Source organism: Macaca thibetana, chromosome 11 (assembly GCF_024542745.1).
Source record: "Macaca thibetana thibetana isolate TM-01 chromosome 11, ASM2454274v1, whole genome shotgun sequence".
NCBI lineage: Eukaryota > Metazoa > Chordata > Mammalia > Primates > Cercopithecidae > Macaca > Macaca thibetana.
The window spans coordinates 92,304,033-92,322,711 of record NC_065588.1 but is presented as its reverse complement, the minus strand read 5'-3'; the positions used below and the strand labels follow the sequence as shown (position 1 = coordinate 92,322,711).

Here is an 18,679-nt window from a genome sequence, read left to right as displayed (position 1 = left end):
GTATATTTTACCTTTATGTGTACAATTGTTGTAAAGTTCTATTCTATATGGTGAACTATTTGTTTTCTTTTGATTGCTCAACTTACTTTCAGAGTATTTTGGTCTGTGCCAAGTTTCAGTCTATGGTGTAATAGAGTCCTCTCTAGAATAAATACCCTCATTTCCCTTTACTCAGCAAGTTATCTTTTCTAGCTAGCTTATTAAACAATAGATCAAAACACCTATGGGTAAGAATTGTCAAATTAGATCTACAGGAAGATTAAGTCCTCCCTGATATTTTAATAATGATAGCAGATTCTATGTGACAGGCACCATTATCACTTTCATGTATTATCTTTATCTTTCATGTATTAATTCATTTAATCTTCCCAACTATGAGAAAGATACTCTTTCTCCCATTTTGCAATGGGGAAACTGAGGCACAGAATTAAGTACCTTGCCCAAGATCACACAGATAGATTATTATTTCCTTGACTTCTGGGAGAAACCAGAAGCCAGGTGCTGCTTTAGAGCATTGTGGCTATCTTTGGGATTTGTACAGGGTAGCTGCCTTATGTGTGAGCATCTTCTAATATGATACCTTCATGCTTCATGAACTTTACCACCTCGGATAATAGCTACCATTTGAGTAATTTCTGTGAGTCACATCTAAGAATTTGTTTGCATTATTTTATGTATTTCTCAAAAGCCATAAGTGCTATTGTCTGTTTTCTATCTTCCTCTCTTTTAACTATAAACCTAAGGAACTTGCCCAGGTCCTACCTCTAACCTGGGAGTGAATCTGCCTGTGTCTAGAGTTGGCATTCTTCCTCCCACACCATGCTGCTTTGTATAGATTGATCTAATGTGAATATGTATGATAATGAATTTATTCTAATTTGTTTCAGTGAAAACCCAAAAGAATTATAACAAAATTATCTTCATGTTCAAAATGAACAGAGTATAATTTCCATGGTTATAATTTAAGACAAGATTTCTGTAGTCTTTATAACTTTAAGATCAGATCTTCTATATTCTTTTAATATTGGTATCTTCAGGTAATCAAATGGGTCATATACCTTATTCTGATTGTATTTTAGGTCCATGGTGTGGTAAATGATACAATAGCATTTGTGAAGAACATCATTACCATAGAACTGAACAGCGCAACAGATAATCCTGTATCTTTTGATTGTATGCTAACCTGCAATTATACAATTGCAGCTGGTAATTTTAAGATCTACTGAGACAATCGTTTTGTGCAGCTTCTCAGTTCCATTGCTCCATTTCACAGAGTAAAGGCATCAGTACCCGAGGCCCAGACGTTAACTGACTTTCCCCACGTCAGAGCTGGTAAGTGGTAGAGGTGGCCTGTGAACTTACTCTCAGGTTCCAAGTCTAACGTGCTGTACTTTCAAAATGGACCCGTTCAAGATTTAAGAAGATATTTCCAGCATTGGCTGACATGTTTCCCGAAGACACTTGCCCTGAAACCCACTGCCATGGTTGTTGGTGGAAGGGTGAAGACCTAGGTCACAAATGTGATTGCAGAGATGCTAGACTGTTTATGCAGGCCTCTCTGCTTCGAGTGAGAGCGATTTGTGTTACACAGAGGCCAGCCTTTTAACACTCACCAAAGTATTGATTAAAGAGTTATGGCTTCCTCATCCTGAGGTTTTTGGCATTTTTTTGTTTTTGTTTTTGTTTTTGGGACAAAGTCTTACTCTATCTCCTAGGCTGGAGTGCAATGGTGCAGTCTCGGCTCTCTGCAACCTCTGCCTCACGAGTTCAAGTGATTTTCCTGCCTCAGCCTCCTGAGTAACTGGAATTACAGGCACGTGCCAGCAGGCCCAGCTAATATTTGTATTTTTAGTAGAGACAGGGTTTTGCTGTGTTGACCAGGCTGGTCTCGAACTCCTGACCTCAAGTGATCCACCTGTCTTGGCCTCCCAAAGTGCTGGGATTACAGGCATGAGCCACCACACCCGGCCCCCATCGCCGGGTTTTTATTTGTCATGCGGACTTTGCTCAAATTAGTGCTTTTGCATTTGATCAAAGAAATAGTAAGACTGATTCCATTTCTCAAGGATGGAGCTCCTGTCTTCTTAATGGAATGGCTTATCTCAGAGCCATCTGGTTTTTTGCTATGGAATGTTCCATGATTACTTAGTTCCCCAGATGTTGAGGTGATCAGTCAGGAGTCACACTGGCAAAGTTTTCACGGAGACAGCACTGCCTCTGAAGATTGCCAGACGCCTTTGGAATCTATTTTTCCTATTCCACATCTGCCTCAGTTCTAAATCCCAGAGAAAGTGCTGAATCAGCAGCCCTGAAAAGCAAGTCACAGGCTGGGGTAGCAGATGGTTATGTGATAGCTCTGTAAGGTTTCCCACGAGATGGCTTTCGTATGTTTTTTGACAAGCTTACTTCAGAATGTGTGTTTTATGTTCTCTCACATTGTTTACACTGAAATCAAACCCACACTAAATAAGCCTCAGGAATTGGGGGTCTCTCTGTTCACCTCAATACCACCCCATCCTCCAGATGGAATAGTAGTTTTTATGACTCTATGTAGTCTTATCTCAGTACCAATCTTTTCACTCTATGGAAGAGGTATCTCTTCTACGTTTACATCACTGCCTTTAAAGGGAATCTCATAGTTTTTAGAAATTACCATTTAATTACTGGGTATGGGGCAGGGGATAATTAATTCCGCACTAAATTCTTCTGCTACCACTTGCCTCAGCAAGAATTTCAGTCAAAAGTCTTTTTTTTTAAATTAAAGATTGCTAATTATTGATAAATTTCCAATAGGCTAGTATTTGGGAGTTCTCCTGCAATACTGGCATTACCTGAAAGAATATGTTTCTCAATTTTCTATTGCAGATATGGAGCCCCATCACACATGCTGGATATTATGGGAGTTAAATTCTAATTGTCTTCATCTAATAGCCAACAAACAAATTTGGAACAACTAGAGGACAATAAAAACATGTCTAAGTTCTAAATTGATGCAGAATTCCATTGCTACAGGGATTCAGAGAATGGAGAGGCGGCCACGGTCAAGGAGCTAGACCCAATGGGCTCACAGTTACATGTGCAGAACAGAGTAATCCACACTTGACTAGGTTAATGTAACACATACATCTCCAACTCTTTCGAAGTTAGAACCTTTCTTGCACACAGCGAGTTCTCAGTTAATAGGTAATGAATATTCTTGAGCCCAGGAGGCAAAGATTAGCTCTTTAGAACCAGAAAAGAGGATCTATTACTGCCTTTTCCTGGGTGCTTGCTGGTTTAAGTAAAGGGCATGATGGAATAGAATTATCTCAGGCTGGGTTTGGTGGCTCACGCCCTTAATCCCAGCACTTTGGGAGGCCAAGGTGGGCTGATCACTTGAGGCCAAGAGTTCAAGACCAGCCTGGCCAACATGGTGAAACCCTGTCTCTACTAAAAATACAAAATTAACTGGGTGTGGTGGTGCGTGCCTGTAATCCCAGCTACTCAGGAGACTGAGGCACAAGAATCACTGGAACCCAGGAGGCAGAGGTTGCAGTGAGCCAAGATGGCACCACTGCACTCCAACCTGGGCGACAGAGTATTACAGAAAATAAAAAAAGGATTATCTCAGAATAATAATACTCAGCAAATTTAAACTTGCCACTTACTGAAAATGGATTCATGAGGACATATTGGCCACCATCTGTTGTTGAATGCTGACACCAGATTACTGAGTAAAGAATTCGAAAATTTTCTCAAAATTGATTGTTCCAGACATTTTGGTAGTTGCTTATCAGCAGAATTTCCCATTCAACAGATTCTTTTATGGAACCCAAGTTTGCAGTGCCCATTGAAGAAACAGAATTTGCTTTCAAACAGATGCGTTGGTCTCTGTTTTTAGTTTCAGGCTATAAACCTTTTGAGGGCAGGTACTAACCACCAGGTTAGTTCAGTTATGGTGCTTGAGAATCTAATCTCAAAAGAAAACATCATTTCAAGGTTCATGTTTTTTTGGCCTCCAAATTAGGTGTACATGATCCACCTTTAAGGCTTTTTGTTTTTTGCTTTTGTGAACTTTTATGTCTCTTGCAGGAAGACTTGTCTCTTTCCATTCATCCCACATTTGTACACGGACTGTCACCTCCACATTAAAAAAAGAGGGCGGGAAAGGGTTGTACTTGAAGTGACTGGCAAACGTTATCTTCAAGCCTTAACCTGTTTTGAAAGATGGTCTTCGCCAGTAGGGGAGAGACAATTTCTGGAGGAAACTTCCATGGCGAATACCCAGCCAAAGTAAGCTTTTTGAACTGCTCTTGACCCAGAAAGCACATTCCAATATAGGCTGACTGAATGGAGACCCTCTTTCAGGCCCTAGACTACTTGGCCATTGGCATTCATGAACTTGCTGCAATCAGCGAGAGAAGAATCGAGCGGCTCTGCAATCCCTCCCTCAGTGAGCTGCCTGCCTTCCTGGTGGCTGAAGGTGGTCTGAACTCTGGGTTCATGATAGCCCACTGCACGGCAGCAGCCCTTGGTAAGGATACTGCCCTTTTCCCGGAACACACGCCCATCCATCTAAGGGTCTTTCCATTTCACCCAGAAGTATCAAATGTGGTCTGTGAGTGAGATCTAACTTTTCACCACTTTTATTTGCATCCTAGCTTTCTCAGTGCAAAGGTAACAGGTTAATTCTAATATTTTTCAGAAAAAGATAGTTTAACAACTTCAATATTGTTATACTGATATATAATAATACAATAATAAGGCTGTAATGGACAATTTATCTGTGGAAAGCAATTTGACATTGCATATGAACTTCATCTCTACAGCTTTTTTCCAAATCTCTATTGGAAGACTATTGGAAAAAGACTAAGATGCTTATAGTTAATGGTGAAACTTGAACCGACCTATAATTAAACTTTAATTAAACTTTCAAACCTATAATTTAACTTTGGATACATTTCACTAAATATAACAACCACTAAAAACGTAAAGATGTTGTTCCAACATAAATAAATGCTTATAAGCAGCAGGATACCCTCTATGAAAACTGAGCTTCAATATAGTTTATTTCTGACTCAAGATTGTAAGAGACAGATGGAGTAACACATCAGAACAGTCCCTGGCACTAAGTAAGTGCTAAGGGCCTCATTTATGTTCATTCACTTAATTGTCACAATTGTCACCTGAGGAAAGGGCTATTATTATCTATAGATGAATATCTGAAGATCTGAGAGTTAAGAGACTTGCCCAATATTGCACAGCTAGCAAGATGTAAAGCAGAATTCAAGCCTGTGAATTTTGGCATGCAAAACTGTGCTTTTACTTTAATTAATGAGGATCTCATTTTAATCCATACTAATCCAACCCTAAAATAGGGTTGTCAAATTTAACAAAAACACAGGATGACTACTTAAATTTGAATTATTTGGGACATGCTTATACTAAAATTATGTTTTTTAAATCTAAAATCAAAATGTAACTGGGCATCCTCTACTTCATCTAACAACCCTACCCTAAAAGGCAGGATAGCATGAGTTATTACGTGCGTAGACGCTAGATTAGAAGCCCAGCTCTGCCATTTACTAGATCTGTGAGCCTCTTTATCCTGTTGATCCTCAATTTACACCTGCATAAAATGGAGATGATAAATTTACCTAAGGGGGTAGTTTGGAGGATTAAATGAATTGATGCATATAAAGCCTGGTATATCATAAGCACTAAATAAATACTAGTTGCTATTAATATTATTCCCAACCAACACAAATAACCAACTAAGAGCCACTGAATTCACCTCCTCTGACCCAATATCTTCTATTTGCTCACTTGCTTATTAATAAAATAACCCTTTAACAGGTAGAAACTTCTCACAATAACATAGTGGGGGAGTAGTCATTGATTTCTAGAGAACATGATGGACATTGGGAAGCCTCATTTGAATATGTTTTAGTTTCCCAAGCTGCCTATTAAGGTTATTCGGCTTGCTTTCATTGCAGTAAAATTAGGGTTTTTCTTTCTTTGGCCCTTGTAAGTTATCTTTCTGAACAAGCCTCACCACAGATTGCTTATCAATATAGTCCTCAGTTTAGGGTCCAAGGACTGGGGACTTAGTGCTGAAACCTGGAAAGTCCTTGGCCAACCAACATGACCTTGACAAAGTAGCATGACCCTGACAAAGTAGCATGACCCTAGTTTAAAGTGAGATCATCTTAGGATATGATCCCATACGGCATAGAAAACAACAGAAACTTCACCCATGACCACTCTTAAAGCCTAAGAAAGAGAAGAGACTTTGAGTCTGACCTTTTCTGACTTCTAAGCTAGGGCAAGGGAACTTCCTAACCTAAGTCCTTGCTACTTATAGTGTAGTCCTCAGACCAACAATATGGCCATCACCTGAGAGCTTGTTAGAACAGCAGACTCTCAGGCCCCACCCAAAGCTTAGTCGCTTTGTTATAACAAGGTCCCCAAGTGGTTCATGTGCACTGGAAAGCTTGAGAGTCCCATATCTTGGTCCTCTCTAGAATTCCCCCTCCTCCCAGATACTTCTGGCAGTCATCGAGCCCATGTTTACATCCACTTATATCATCCTTGAACATTCTGAAGTCTTAAATTTTCTTGCCCAAGATTTGTGGGTCCAGCCTCAGTCCCCAAATGCCACGCCTGAATTCTGGTGACACAACCAAATTGATCTCAAGTACCTGAAATGGCCATCATGTCTCTTTCTCCCCTAGTCTCCCTGGCATGCTAAATGCTTCCCAGGTTTTCATCTTGGCCTTGTTATATTAGAATTCCCAGCTGTCCCATCCCCGTCTTACCTCAGAACTCACTATTGCTTTAGAGTCCTCACTTGGGGAAAAATACGACCTGCTTCCTTTTCCCAAAGCAGCTTTCTACCATCAGGGCTTGAATAATGTCCCAGATCTTCTGGAGAGTGTATCCCATGCCGTGGAGCACTCTGTGGAAGCCAGGGGTCCTTCAGACAGCTCATCCTATGAGGAGCACTTCTTAACTGGCACGGGTCTCTCGCAGTTTCTGAGAACAAGGCTCTGTGCCATCCCTCGTCTGTTGACTCCCTCTCCACCAGCGCGGCCACGGAGGACCACGTCTCCATGGGAGGATGGGCAGCCAGGAAGGCCCTCAGGGTCATCGAGCACGTGGAGCAAGGTAATGCTGATGAGTCCGGGATGGCGGGCCTCCCTGATAGACCAGGGTGCCTGTGCTTCTCAGGTGGGATCGCCCACTAGCAACATCAGCATCACCTGGAAACCTGTTAGGAAGGCAGACTCTCAGGCCTCCTTCCAGGCCGGCTAATTCTACTCTAGGAGGAGAGCGGAGCAATCTGTGTTTAACCAACCCTCCAGGTGATGCTGATCTTAGCTAAAGATTAAGAACCTTGCTCTGTCGCCCAGGCTGGAGTGCAGTGGTGTGATCTCGGCTCACTGCAACCTCTGCCTCCCAGGTTCAAGCGATTCTCCTGCCTCAGCCTCCCAAGTAGCTGAAATTACGGGCGTGCGCCACTAAGCCAATTTTTGTGTTTTTAGTAGAGTCGAGGTTTCACCGCCTTGGCCAGGCTGGTCTCAAACTCCTGACTTCAATTGATCTGCCCACTTCGGCCTCTCAAAGTGTTGAGATTACAGGCATGAGCCACCGCACCTGGCCTGTTTATTCTGTTTTTAAAGAAAGAGGAATTGCTTTCCTTTAGGCATTTTTCTCTATGTTTCTAAGTTTACCCAACAGTATTGGAAGCAGATGGCTGACAAAAGAATCGCTCAATTTTAAGATAAATGTGAGAGTTGAGTCCTTTTTTTGGTAACGGTTGTATTGAGATATAATTCACATATGTTATACTTCACTCACTTAAACTGTACAGTTTAATGGGTTTTGGTAGATTCACAGAGCTGTGCATCCATCGCCACAATCAATTTTAGAATGTTTTCATCAGCCCACAAGGACACTGGTGCTCTTCAACTCTGACCTCCCTGTTCTCCCTACTTCCCCAGTCCTAGTCCTAGTCCGAATCTACTTTCTGTCTCCGTCTTTGTTTTTGTTGTTTGTTTTCCTATTCTGGACATTTCATGTGAATGGAATCCTATAGTCTTTTGTGTCTACCTTTTTTTTAGTTAGTAAAATGTTTACTTTTTCTAATTTTTCATATAATCTTGCTCCTTCTAATAGTAAAACGTTTTCAAGACTCATGCATGTTGTTGCATGAATCAGTCCTTTATTCCTTTTTATACCCAAATAATATTCCATCATATAAATATACCACATTCTGTTTATCCCTTCAAACGCTTGATTTGTTTCCACCTTTTGGCTAATATGAATAATCCTGCTATGAACATGTGCAAGTTTCTGTGTGGATGATGTTTTCATTTCTCCAGGGTGGAATTGCTGGGTCACATGGTAACTCTATGCCCATATTTTTAGGAACTTCCAGACTGTTTTCCAAAGTGGCTACACCATGTTATGTTCCCACCAGCAGTATTTGAAGGTTGCGATTTCTCCACATCCTTGCCAGCACTTCTTTCTTTCCCTTTCTTTCTTTCTTTCTTTCTTTCTTTCTTTCTTTCTTTCTTTCTTTCTTTCTTTCTTTCTTTTTTTCTTTCTTCTTTCTTTTTTTGAGACAGGATTTCCCTCTGTCACCCAGGCTGGAGTGCAGTGGCATGAACGTGGCCACTGAAGCCTTGACTCCCTGGGATTAAACCATTATCCCAGCTCAGCCTCCTGAGTAGCTGGGACCACAGGCATGGGCCACCACGCCCAGCTAATTTTTTATTTTTTTTGTAGAGATAGGGTCTCGCTATATTGCCCAAGCTGGTCTCAAACTCCTGGGCTCAAATGATCCTCCTGCCTCAGCTCTCAAGGTGCTGGGATTACGATCAGGAGCCACTGCACCTGACCTAGGACTTGTTATTATCAATCTACCATAATGTGTTCCTTATGTTCATTCTTCACAAGGATTCTCTATTGAACATGTTGCTCTGGTCTAAAGCTTAGAGTCACCCTTCTCTATCGATTATCTTCTATCTAGTTCATCAGCAAATCAATCCTATCTTCAAAAGACACCAAATCCAGCCTCTGCCATCTCCTTCTGATGGGTCCCCTTGTTTTCATTTCTTTTTCTTAAAATAATTTCTTAAATGGCTCTTGGTTACTCCCATTTTGAATTTTTTTCTTTTTCTTTTTAGATGGGTCTTAGTCCCCTTCTTTTCACTAATGTTTCTCTCTAGGAACCACACACAATAAACTAGAATGAGCTTTTGAAAGTGTAATTTAGACCACATCATGCCCCTATGGGAAATTTACCAGTTACTTTCTATTGCTCAAGATAACATCCAACCCCCTTACTGAAGCCAATGGTAATATGGCTGGTTACATGATCCAGCTTCTGCCTGTCACTGCAACCTCTCTCCATCCCATTTTCAACCCTGGAAACCCAGTGTTGTTCTTGTATCTGCCAAAAAATGCATCCCTACCTCAGCACTTGCTGGACTGCTTGCCTGCAGCACTGGTCCCAAGGACTTCACTCATTCTATCTATGGAACTGCCTAGAATTCATCTGAGATGCCTTCCTTGTCTACCTCAGCTAAAGCAGCAACCATTATTTCATTTGTTTGTTGTTATTATTTTCCTAACAGCACTTAGTATAATACCTGTGATATACTTAGGCTTGTCTTTCCTAGTAAAATATAAGGTCTATTGGGGCAGGGATCTTCTCTGTCTTGATCACACCCCTAGGTGGACCTAGAACATCTAGAACCATGCCTGGCCCAGACTGGGTGCTCAAATATTTGCATGACAATAAAGTTGGCACTATAGGTCCAAATGATAGATGCAGCTTGTCCAATGTAGTTCTCTCCTTTTATATCAGAAATGTGTAGTTGGCCAAAAAAAAAAAAAAAAAAAAAAAGCACTTTGTGTATCAAGCACGTTTATTGTTACTTAAATTTGCTTTGTCTACATATATTAAACAAATACCTATAAATCTTGGAATCCGGTGATACTGGATATAGAGTATAAGCACCTGCTTGCTACTAGTGATTCTGTGTTACACAGGTAACTAGTGTGGGAACACAGAAAGAATAATTCCACCTGATTGGGGCGGAAAGACATCTACCACTTGAGCACAGTGGATTAAACAGTGAAAGAGATGTACTTGGCCTCTGCCCTCTTAGAAATTTAAGTCTAGCCAGAGAAGTTGATATTGAACAACATGGTAACTTTTCGTAGCACTTAACAAAATTATTTAAACAGTTCTAGGAGGAAATAACTGAACATGATCTAGTCTGAAAGAACAGAAAAGGTGTTTCTGAAGAAGTATTTAAGATTAAGGCCTAAACAGCAAATAGAGCCAGCTAATGGGTGTGTGTATGTGTGCATGAATAAAAGTGCCACATTAGTTTCGCAAGGAAAAGGAAAGGGGATGTGCACAAAATATATTGTCTTGGGTTATATTGAGATGGGATATCCAAGTACAGATGCAGAGCTCAGAAAAGTCTGAAGACTCATCTTTTTTCTTTCTTTCTTTCTTTCTTTTTTTTTTTTTTTTTTTTTTTTGAGACGGAGTCTCACTCTGTCGCCCAGGCTGGAGTGCAGTGGCCGGACCTCAGCTCACTGCAAGCTCCGCTTCCCGGGTTCACGTCATTCTCCTGCCTCAGCCTCCCGAGTAGCTGGGACTACAGGCACCCACCACCTCGCCCGGCTAGTTTTTTTTTTTGTATTTTTAGTAGAGACGGGGTTTCACCGGGTTAGCCAGGATGGTCTCGATCTCCTGACCTCGTGATCCACCTGTCTCGGCCTCCCAAAGTGCTGGGATTACAGGCTTGAGCCACCGCGCCCGGCCTCTTTTTTTTTTTTTTTGAGACAAGGTCTCACTCTGCTGCCCAGTCTGGAGTGCAGTGGTGAGATCTCAGCTCACTGCAACCTCCGCCTTCCGGGCTCAAGCAATCCTCTCACCTCAGCCTCCCAAGTAGCTGGACTACAGGCATATGCCACCAGTGGGCTGGGCTAACTTTTATATTTTTGGTAGAGATGGGGTTTTGCCATGTTGCCTGGGCTGGTCTCTAACTCTTGGGCTCAAGTGATCTGCCCGCCTTGGCTTTCCAAAATACTGGGTTTGCAGGCATGAGCCACCGCACCTATCCATGTCCTGGGAATAATGATGAAGGTCGGCATTCTCTGCACGGAGGCAGCTGAAAACTACTAGACATAAGGAGAGAATACCAGGAACAGAACCTTGCATTCGAGGGAAAAGGCATAACCTGAAACGTAATAGCCTATGGCAGGAAGGAGGGAAACCTTTTCAAAGGAAATAGCTTGAAGAGCTCAGGGTAGCAGAGGTCTGCAAGGTCAAGAGAAGCATCTTTTTTTAGAGAAAGGAACACAGGTATAAATTAATCTCAGAGACAGATAAAATGAATAGTATTCAAACTGTAAAACTTTGAGAACATATTTGCAATACATCTAAGTAGAACATATGTTTGCAGTATATCTAAGTGGTACCATTATTTATTTGCTTGGGATTATTTTAATTCATGCGAATTATACTCGGTTAAAGTGAAGATAATAATCATATAAAACCAAAAGGTGTTTCCATGGTTCTTCCAATATGTGTTTTCAGTGTGTTTAAGAAATTTATTTTGAGGATCGAAGATTTGAAGGATTATTAGGCCACAGAATATCAGCTTATTTCAAAATAAATGAGAGCCATTTGAAATATATCCAGCGAAATCAAGATGCATCGAACCCCTTGAATTTGTAACAAGAAAGTGTCAGACTTTTAAAATTGCAGTTGATGGATTCAGGGAGAACTGCTAGCAACGAAGAGCATTTAACCAAATGTTGCAGAGGTGGCCACTTAAGGTTTTCCTAACATGTTTCACATTTATCTTGCAAATATTTACTTCCCAGTTTTTTCTGGTCTTTGACATTACCTATCAGACCACGCTTCTCATGATGTAACATCATATCACCAACACGTATTGAACATTTTTTATGTGCATTCAGTCTTTTAATTCATTTAACCTGCACAGTAACCCTAAAAGGTAAGTACTATTATTCCATTTGATAGGACAGGAAACCAAGGCAGAGGTTAAATAATGTGCTTGGGGTTATGCAGATAGTAAATGGCAATGCTAGAATTGCAATCCCAGGCAGTTGGTTCAAGTTCACTGTCTTAACCACTCCCCTATACTGCCATATTGATTCCAAAAAAACGAACTAGCATCTTCATGGTTTATTGGACTTCCATTTGCATGATTGCTTCATATATGTCCTCCCATGGAAGTATGTCAAAATGAAATCGCTGTGAGTTGAGAGTATGCTACTTTAGTCAGATCTTTGTAATACCTGTAAGGTTTGGGACTGGGAAATAGGGTCATTGATTTGGCAATAAGTCAGGATTTATTCCAGTAATCTAAGTGGCTTTAAATGAATAATATCCCTTCTCACTTGCCAACTCCTCACTCAACTTCTTTGATCAAGACGGATGACAAGTGTTTCCTATTTCCACCTTTATATAAATTTCAAGTTGCTTTTAGTTTTGCTCTTCTCTTTGGCTTAAAATACCTGGCACATAGACCTCTGTCAAGGATTTGAAGGAGTCAGTGAATGCGCAAGTGAGTCTTTAGTTGCCCTGGAACTAACTATGTAATGTCTGTTTCAGGCCTTCAAGCTTAAAGGTTCTCAAGTCAACTAAAGCAGAAATCTTTATATTGTCTTTCTGAGCTAAGAACACTTATTAAATGTGCCATACCTGTAATAAATTTTGAATATTGGAATCTGTATTTCTTTACATTTGACCCAGTCTAGATTACGAAGAAGTTTTTTATTGAAAGGTAATTCAAGGTTAAACCACTTTGGATTTCATTACTTGCCAAGAAAATTAGTTTAGAAGCTTAAAGTTGATCAGACTGTCTAGGTGGTTAACCCAAATAGAGTATTAAAAACATTTGACTTCTTGTCTTTCAATTTATGAAGTACATTATGAACTCTGGTGAGTGCAGACAGGTCACAATGGGAGAAGATGAAGTTGTGAAATTCACTGTGGACCTGGAAGCAATTTCTCATCTTCTAGTCCAGTATCCCCACCTCTCAATTCGTATGGAATTGGAAACCATGAGATTTAAAGCATCTCAATGAAATGCATACAATTATTTAATAGAGCTGGGGCTCAAGATGAGGATCAGCTCTTCTTTCTGACCTCCTTCCCTACCCACATGACCCAAACTTGGCCAACAAACCTTGGTTAGAGGATGTGAATGGGGGGCATGGCAGATTTTGCTAGTGCAAATGAATGGGCAGCTTCCTGGGTAGGTGTGTGGGTCTGGTAATTATTCAGGTAAATGTCTCAATTCTCCCCTTCTCAGCATTAAAGATACAGTCAAGGGGTTAGAAAACCAGTTAAAATGGCAACTAAATACCAAAGCAACTTAATTCTACCAATAGACAGAGAACAAACCATCTGTTAGTTGGCTGGTGATGGGTGTCAACTTTGGGAAATCCACATTCCTCAAGCATGAAGTCAGACTTTCATAAGCTACCCTCTTGGAATTTCTTGTTTCAGTTCTGGCCATCGAGCTACTTGCAGCCTGCCAGGGTATAGAGTTTCTACGTCCCCTGAAAACCACCACTCCGCTGGAGAAGGTCTATGACCTGGTGCGCTCTGTTGTAAGGTAAGATCAAACAGGTCTCTGAGAGTTACGTCAGTTCAGCACGGTAAACCCTGGCAGGGCTTAATGTCTGGCTGATGGGTGAATGTGCTCTCCCTACAGGCCCTGGATAAAAGATCGTTTCATGGCCCCGGACATCGAGGCAGCGCACAGGCTGCTCCTGGAGCAGAAGGCAAGCTGGCCCCTTGGCTTGTTTCTTAATTTTCAATTGTTACGGGAAAGCAAAGTCGGGGATGGAGAAACATTGCCTTATTCTATTGTTTTCTGGCTATTCCTTGGGAATGAGCAAAAAGGTATTTCAGCAACAACTTGCAGCACCACTAAGAAGCCATGTAATAAACACTGCATGCCCCAGGGTGCAGCCAAATGTTGAATATCTAAGGATTAGAAACAGAAATGGATTTTAAATGGAGTTTTGGGACAATATTCATGGGGAAAAATAAGATGTCAGGTTCATTGATGCCTCCCCACCCCTGCAAGATGTTCTCTTTCATTCAAAAGTATGTTCCCTTCTGGGTGACGCTATCACAACTACCACCACTGGCTGCAATGGCTGTGTAGACCTGGAGAGAACACCAAGGCCCAGGTGTTTACTTCAGAAGACTTTCAGTCTGTCTAGCGCTCCGGTGAGATGCGGGTTTTTCTTTCCAGCATATTTCCACTGGTTACATATACTCAGTATACTCAGCTGCCAGGTACAGATGTCCAGCGTGCCGGCTTATCTTTTAAATATCGTTTTTGAAGTGCTTTCAACCTTTCGAATAACTTGGGGGTGTTATGTTCCCTAGAATCGCTTGATTTCCTTAAAACAGCTGCTCTGCTCTGGGGGAGTGATTTTCCCTGGGATTTTCACACCCATTATTTCTAAGCATGTCCTGCCCTCTTGGTGGGGAAGCTGCTTTTCTGCTGCCAGTTTTGGTGCTAGGAGGGAGGTATGTGAGAGTTAGCCTTTAAGAGTATTCATTTTCTAAGATCATAAAAAAGAATAGGAAAGGCTCCTTGGCTGTCGGTGGCAGTTAAAAAGCAGCTATAAACCAAAAACAGGGCCTTAATTTGATTCAATTAAAAAAAATTTTTTTAGAGATAGGGGTCTTGCTATGTTGCCAAGGCTGGACCCAAACTCCTGGGCTCAAGTGATCCTCCCACTTTGGCCTCTTGAGTAGCTGGGGCTACAGGCAAATGCCACCATGCCCGTCCAGGGCCTTACTTTGAGATGATGTTATGCTTAAAAAAAAAAAGAGGTTGGTGGGTGGGAGGTAAAAACTAACCAAGGATCTGAGGCAGTGCCTCTCCAGCGTTAATGTGGCTATGAATCTGCTAGGCATCTTGTTAAAATGCAGGTGTGGATTCAGTAGGTCTGGGTGAAGGCCAAGATGCTGACTTGTCCCAGGTGATGCTGATACTGCAGGGGCACAGGCCATGCTTTAAGTAGCAGGGTCAAAGGAACAGAGCCCCTGTGGCATGGAAATAAGGCAACAGGGAAATTCAATTCACTTCCTTTTATCATTTAAGGCTTGCTTTAGAAAACACACAGCTCCAGGCCATATGCGGTGGCTCACGCCTGTAATCCCAGCAAGCACTCTGGGAAGCCAAGGTGGGTGGATCACTTGAGGCCAGAAGTTTGAGACCAGCCTGGCCAACATGGTGAAACCCCGTCTTTACTAAAAATACAAAAATTAGCCAGGTCTGGTGGCATGTGCCTGTAATTCCAGCTACTCAGGAGGCTGAGGCACAAGAATTGCTTGAACCTGGGAGGTGGAGGTTGCCATGAGCTGAGATCATGCTACTGCACTCCAGCCTGGGTGACAGACAAAAACAAAACAAAACAAAACAAAAAAACCACGTAGGTCCTGTTAAGACCCTGGAGCAACTATCCTTCACTCTGTCCACACTGAATTCTCTGGGTTTTGTTATTTGCTTTCTTGTTTTGCCTTGGAAGAGTATGCAGCTTAAAATCTTTATGACGACTTTAGAAAGTTTTGGACTTTGTATATTTACAGTCTTTAATGCAACCAAAGACTAATTGACACAGGTCATATGTCAAATGGCTTAAAATAAAGGCAAGCAAACAGCAGCTGTGTCCAGTCATGTATAGAGGATGTTTTGACTTCAGATGAAGTTGATGTTTAATAGCATGTGGAAACAATGTTGTCAATATTTCAGCTTTGTTTTGTCCTTACTTTTCAGGTTTGGGAAGTAGCTGCTCCATACATCGAAAAATACAGAATGGAGCATATTCCGGAATCAAGACCTCTTTCTCCAACAGCCTTTTCACTGAAATTTCTGCACAAGAAATCCACCAAAATCCCGGAGACTGAGGACCTTTAATGGGCTTTGTCATGGAGTAGCAGATCAGAGGGCAGTCAGTTTAGTACAAAGCAATACTAGGCTGAAGGAGAGACCTGAGAACTTTCCTAGGTAGATCAATCCATTGTATACTTCAGTTCTTCTAAAGTCTACTTTGGTTAGGCTGATGGCAGTATTATAGTTGCTAAATTCAGCACTGTGTTCCTGTTGTCATGGTTCAAGACCTACCAGGTATTTTCAGATTGTAGGAGTTTTCTTTCTTAACAATTTCAACAGGCCACTCACTCTTAAGGGTAAGAAGAATAACCACAATTGTGTGTGCCTGTTTTTTACTCTTAGCATTAGATGAATTCAAATTTGGAAACAGATTGATAGCATTTTTTTCTAAAAACATTAGGCTTCTGTTAACCTTTTTTTTGTTGTTGTTTTTAATTTGCTTCAACCAGTTGACTTTCTTTGGCTAATTTTACTTTGCATGATATGCCTTAATATGCCTTCATAAATAACCATTTTAAGTCATAATTTGTCCTTAAGCTGCTTTTTTCTTCTATTAATTGGATCGTAGTAAAGAGTAGTCAATAGGGTCTTCAGCTATTAGTTATAGAAGTGATTAAAACCAACAAGAGGTTTCATGTGCAAAGGAGATAAAGAATGAATATAAAGATTGCTATCTGGGTGGCTCTTATTAAATTGTGTATTTCGTGTTTATCACTACACATATTCCCCAAATGCTTACATGGGAGTTTGAGGTTAGTATATTCACTTCCTAGGTGTTAGTACTCTATTCACATGCTTATTGTAACCTTCCTCATTTCACAGATAAGGAATCTCTGGGGATTAACCAACCTCCTTTCTGTAATGGTAATCATTAAAATGAGTCCTATTGACAAAGGTCAGATGAACCCCTAGAATGTATTACCCAATCTGTTTTTTCCCCCAAGAAGATAAAGGACCTTCAGGGATGGCTTAAGTGTATCTGTCCAAATGAAAGATGGGTCACATGACCTCTTGGCTTCCCAAGGCTAAGCTCTGTGACTTTGCAGCCATGTGTGCATGTATGTGCAAGGCCCTTCAAGTGGTCTGAAACCGTGGCTCTAAAAACCATAGCTGGTGGAGAGGAGGACAGACACACTTGCCAGCTTGCCTACCTGATCGCCATCTAAAATGGGCCCATCAGTGGACTTCACAATAGAGTTTTCACTCTTTAGATTTGCTACCTGTCTACCGGAAAGGTGGACACTGAAGTGAAAACTGATGCCCAGAGAAATTCAGAGAGCAAAAAATGTGCTGAGGAGCCTGTTTACCTAAAGGTTGTTCTTGGTGCTATTCTTTGTCAAAATGTGAACACACACAAATGAGGTTTGTGCATTGTCATCCGTGAGCTGCCGTTGAGCCAGTAGCCCCCAGCGGTCTGACGGTGCTCTTCGCTCCAGTTTGGGGAATGCTGGATTCTCATGGCCCCTGCAGTCCTCCAGGTCAAAATGACACTTTGTCACTGAGTTTTCTACAGGGCTCTATTAGTAACTGACAACACACGCCTTCAAGGGAACTTCAAGGGAAACATGGAATAAACTAAGTCTCAATTGCCTTATGTTGCTTTATTCTTAGGTTTTTATAAGAGTTTAGTGCCTCTAACAGCAGTTAATCAAGTTTCTGAAGGATTCAGTTGACAGATGTCAACTGTTTTTAGAACATATGCTTGACTCAGTACGCTCTTTTTCCCGTTGGCTAGCAACAAAAGAGTTGAAGGCATCAGGATTTCCTCCCCAGCCCCGCAGGCTCACCTGGGCTTTGTCACAAGTTGTCTCAGGGCAGCTGGAGGAGGCAAACCCTAAAGCACAAGGGCTTTTCAAGCCCCTGTTGTGCCACATTCGCTAATGTCCTGTTGGCTAAAGCAAGTCACGTTTCAGGCCCAGAGTCAATTTGGGAGAGTAACACTCAGGGGCATAGGCGTGTGATTTGGCGTGATCCATGGGCCCGTATCTGACAATCTACCCCATCAGAGGCCGGGCGCAGTGGCTCATGCCTGTAATCTCAGCACTTTGGGAGGCCAAGGTAGGTGGATCACGAGGTCAGGATTTCAAAACCAGCCTGGCCAAGATGGTGAAACCCTGACTCTACTAAAATTACAAAAATTAGCCAGGCGCAGTGGCAGATGCCTGTAATCCCAGCTACTTGGGAGGCTGAAGCAGGAGAATTGCTTGATCCCAGGCGGCAGAGGTTGCAGTGAACCAAGATCGCGCCACTGCACTCCAGCCTGGGTAACAGAGTGAGACTCCATCTCAAAAAAAAAAAAAAAAAAAAAAAAAAAAAAAAAATCACAACCGGCAAAATTCAAAAGCAGATGCATTTCATACTGCTTTAAACCTGTGTCTGATTTTTGGGTCTGGTCACTAGATTGCTTTTTATTAAACTTTATGGTTCTCTCTTTATGGTTCATTTTGTTTTATTTTGAGATGGAGTCTCGGATCTGTCGCCCAGGCTGTAGTGCAAAAGTGCTATCTTAGCTCATTGCAAACTTCTGACTCCCGCATTCAAGCAATTTTCCTGGCTCAGCCTACCGAGTAGCTGGAATTACAGGCATGCGCCATCACACCCGGCTAATTTTCGTAATTTTAGTAGATACGTGGATTCACTATGTTGGTCAGGCTGGTCTTGAACTCCTGACCTCAGGGAATCCACACACCTTGGCCTCCCAAAGTGCTGGGATAACAGGCGTG

The 18,679-nt window shown here is 41.7% G+C and overlaps 1 protein-coding gene and 1 long non-coding RNA gene across 2 annotated transcripts in view; one reads left to right on the top strand and one right to left on the bottom strand.

Moving 5' to 3' along the window:
- HAL (histidine ammonia-lyase) overlaps nucleotides 1-17,547 on the top strand; it is a 28,061-nt gene extending 10,514 nt beyond the window's left edge. Inside the window, exons 15-21 of the mRNA XM_050747161.1 lie at nucleotides 1,080-1,160; nucleotides 4,207-4,272; nucleotides 4,348-4,513; nucleotides 7,012-7,146; nucleotides 13,547-13,655; nucleotides 13,755-13,824; nucleotides 15,840-17,547. Of these exons, the coding sequence (XP_050603118.1) occupies nucleotides 1,080-1,160; nucleotides 4,207-4,272; nucleotides 4,348-4,513; nucleotides 7,012-7,146; nucleotides 13,547-13,655; nucleotides 13,755-13,824; nucleotides 15,840-15,980 (768 nt within the window). The 3' untranslated portion in view covers nucleotides 15,981-17,547. The remainder of the gene's footprint in view (nucleotides 1-1,079; nucleotides 1,161-4,206; nucleotides 4,273-4,347; nucleotides 4,514-7,011; nucleotides 7,147-13,546; nucleotides 13,656-13,754; nucleotides 13,825-15,839) is intronic.
- The window catches only part of LOC126930317 (uncharacterized), a 590,715-nt gene that overhangs the window by 69,186 nt on the left and 502,850 nt on the right, over nucleotides 1-18,679 (bottom strand). The window lies entirely within an intron of this gene.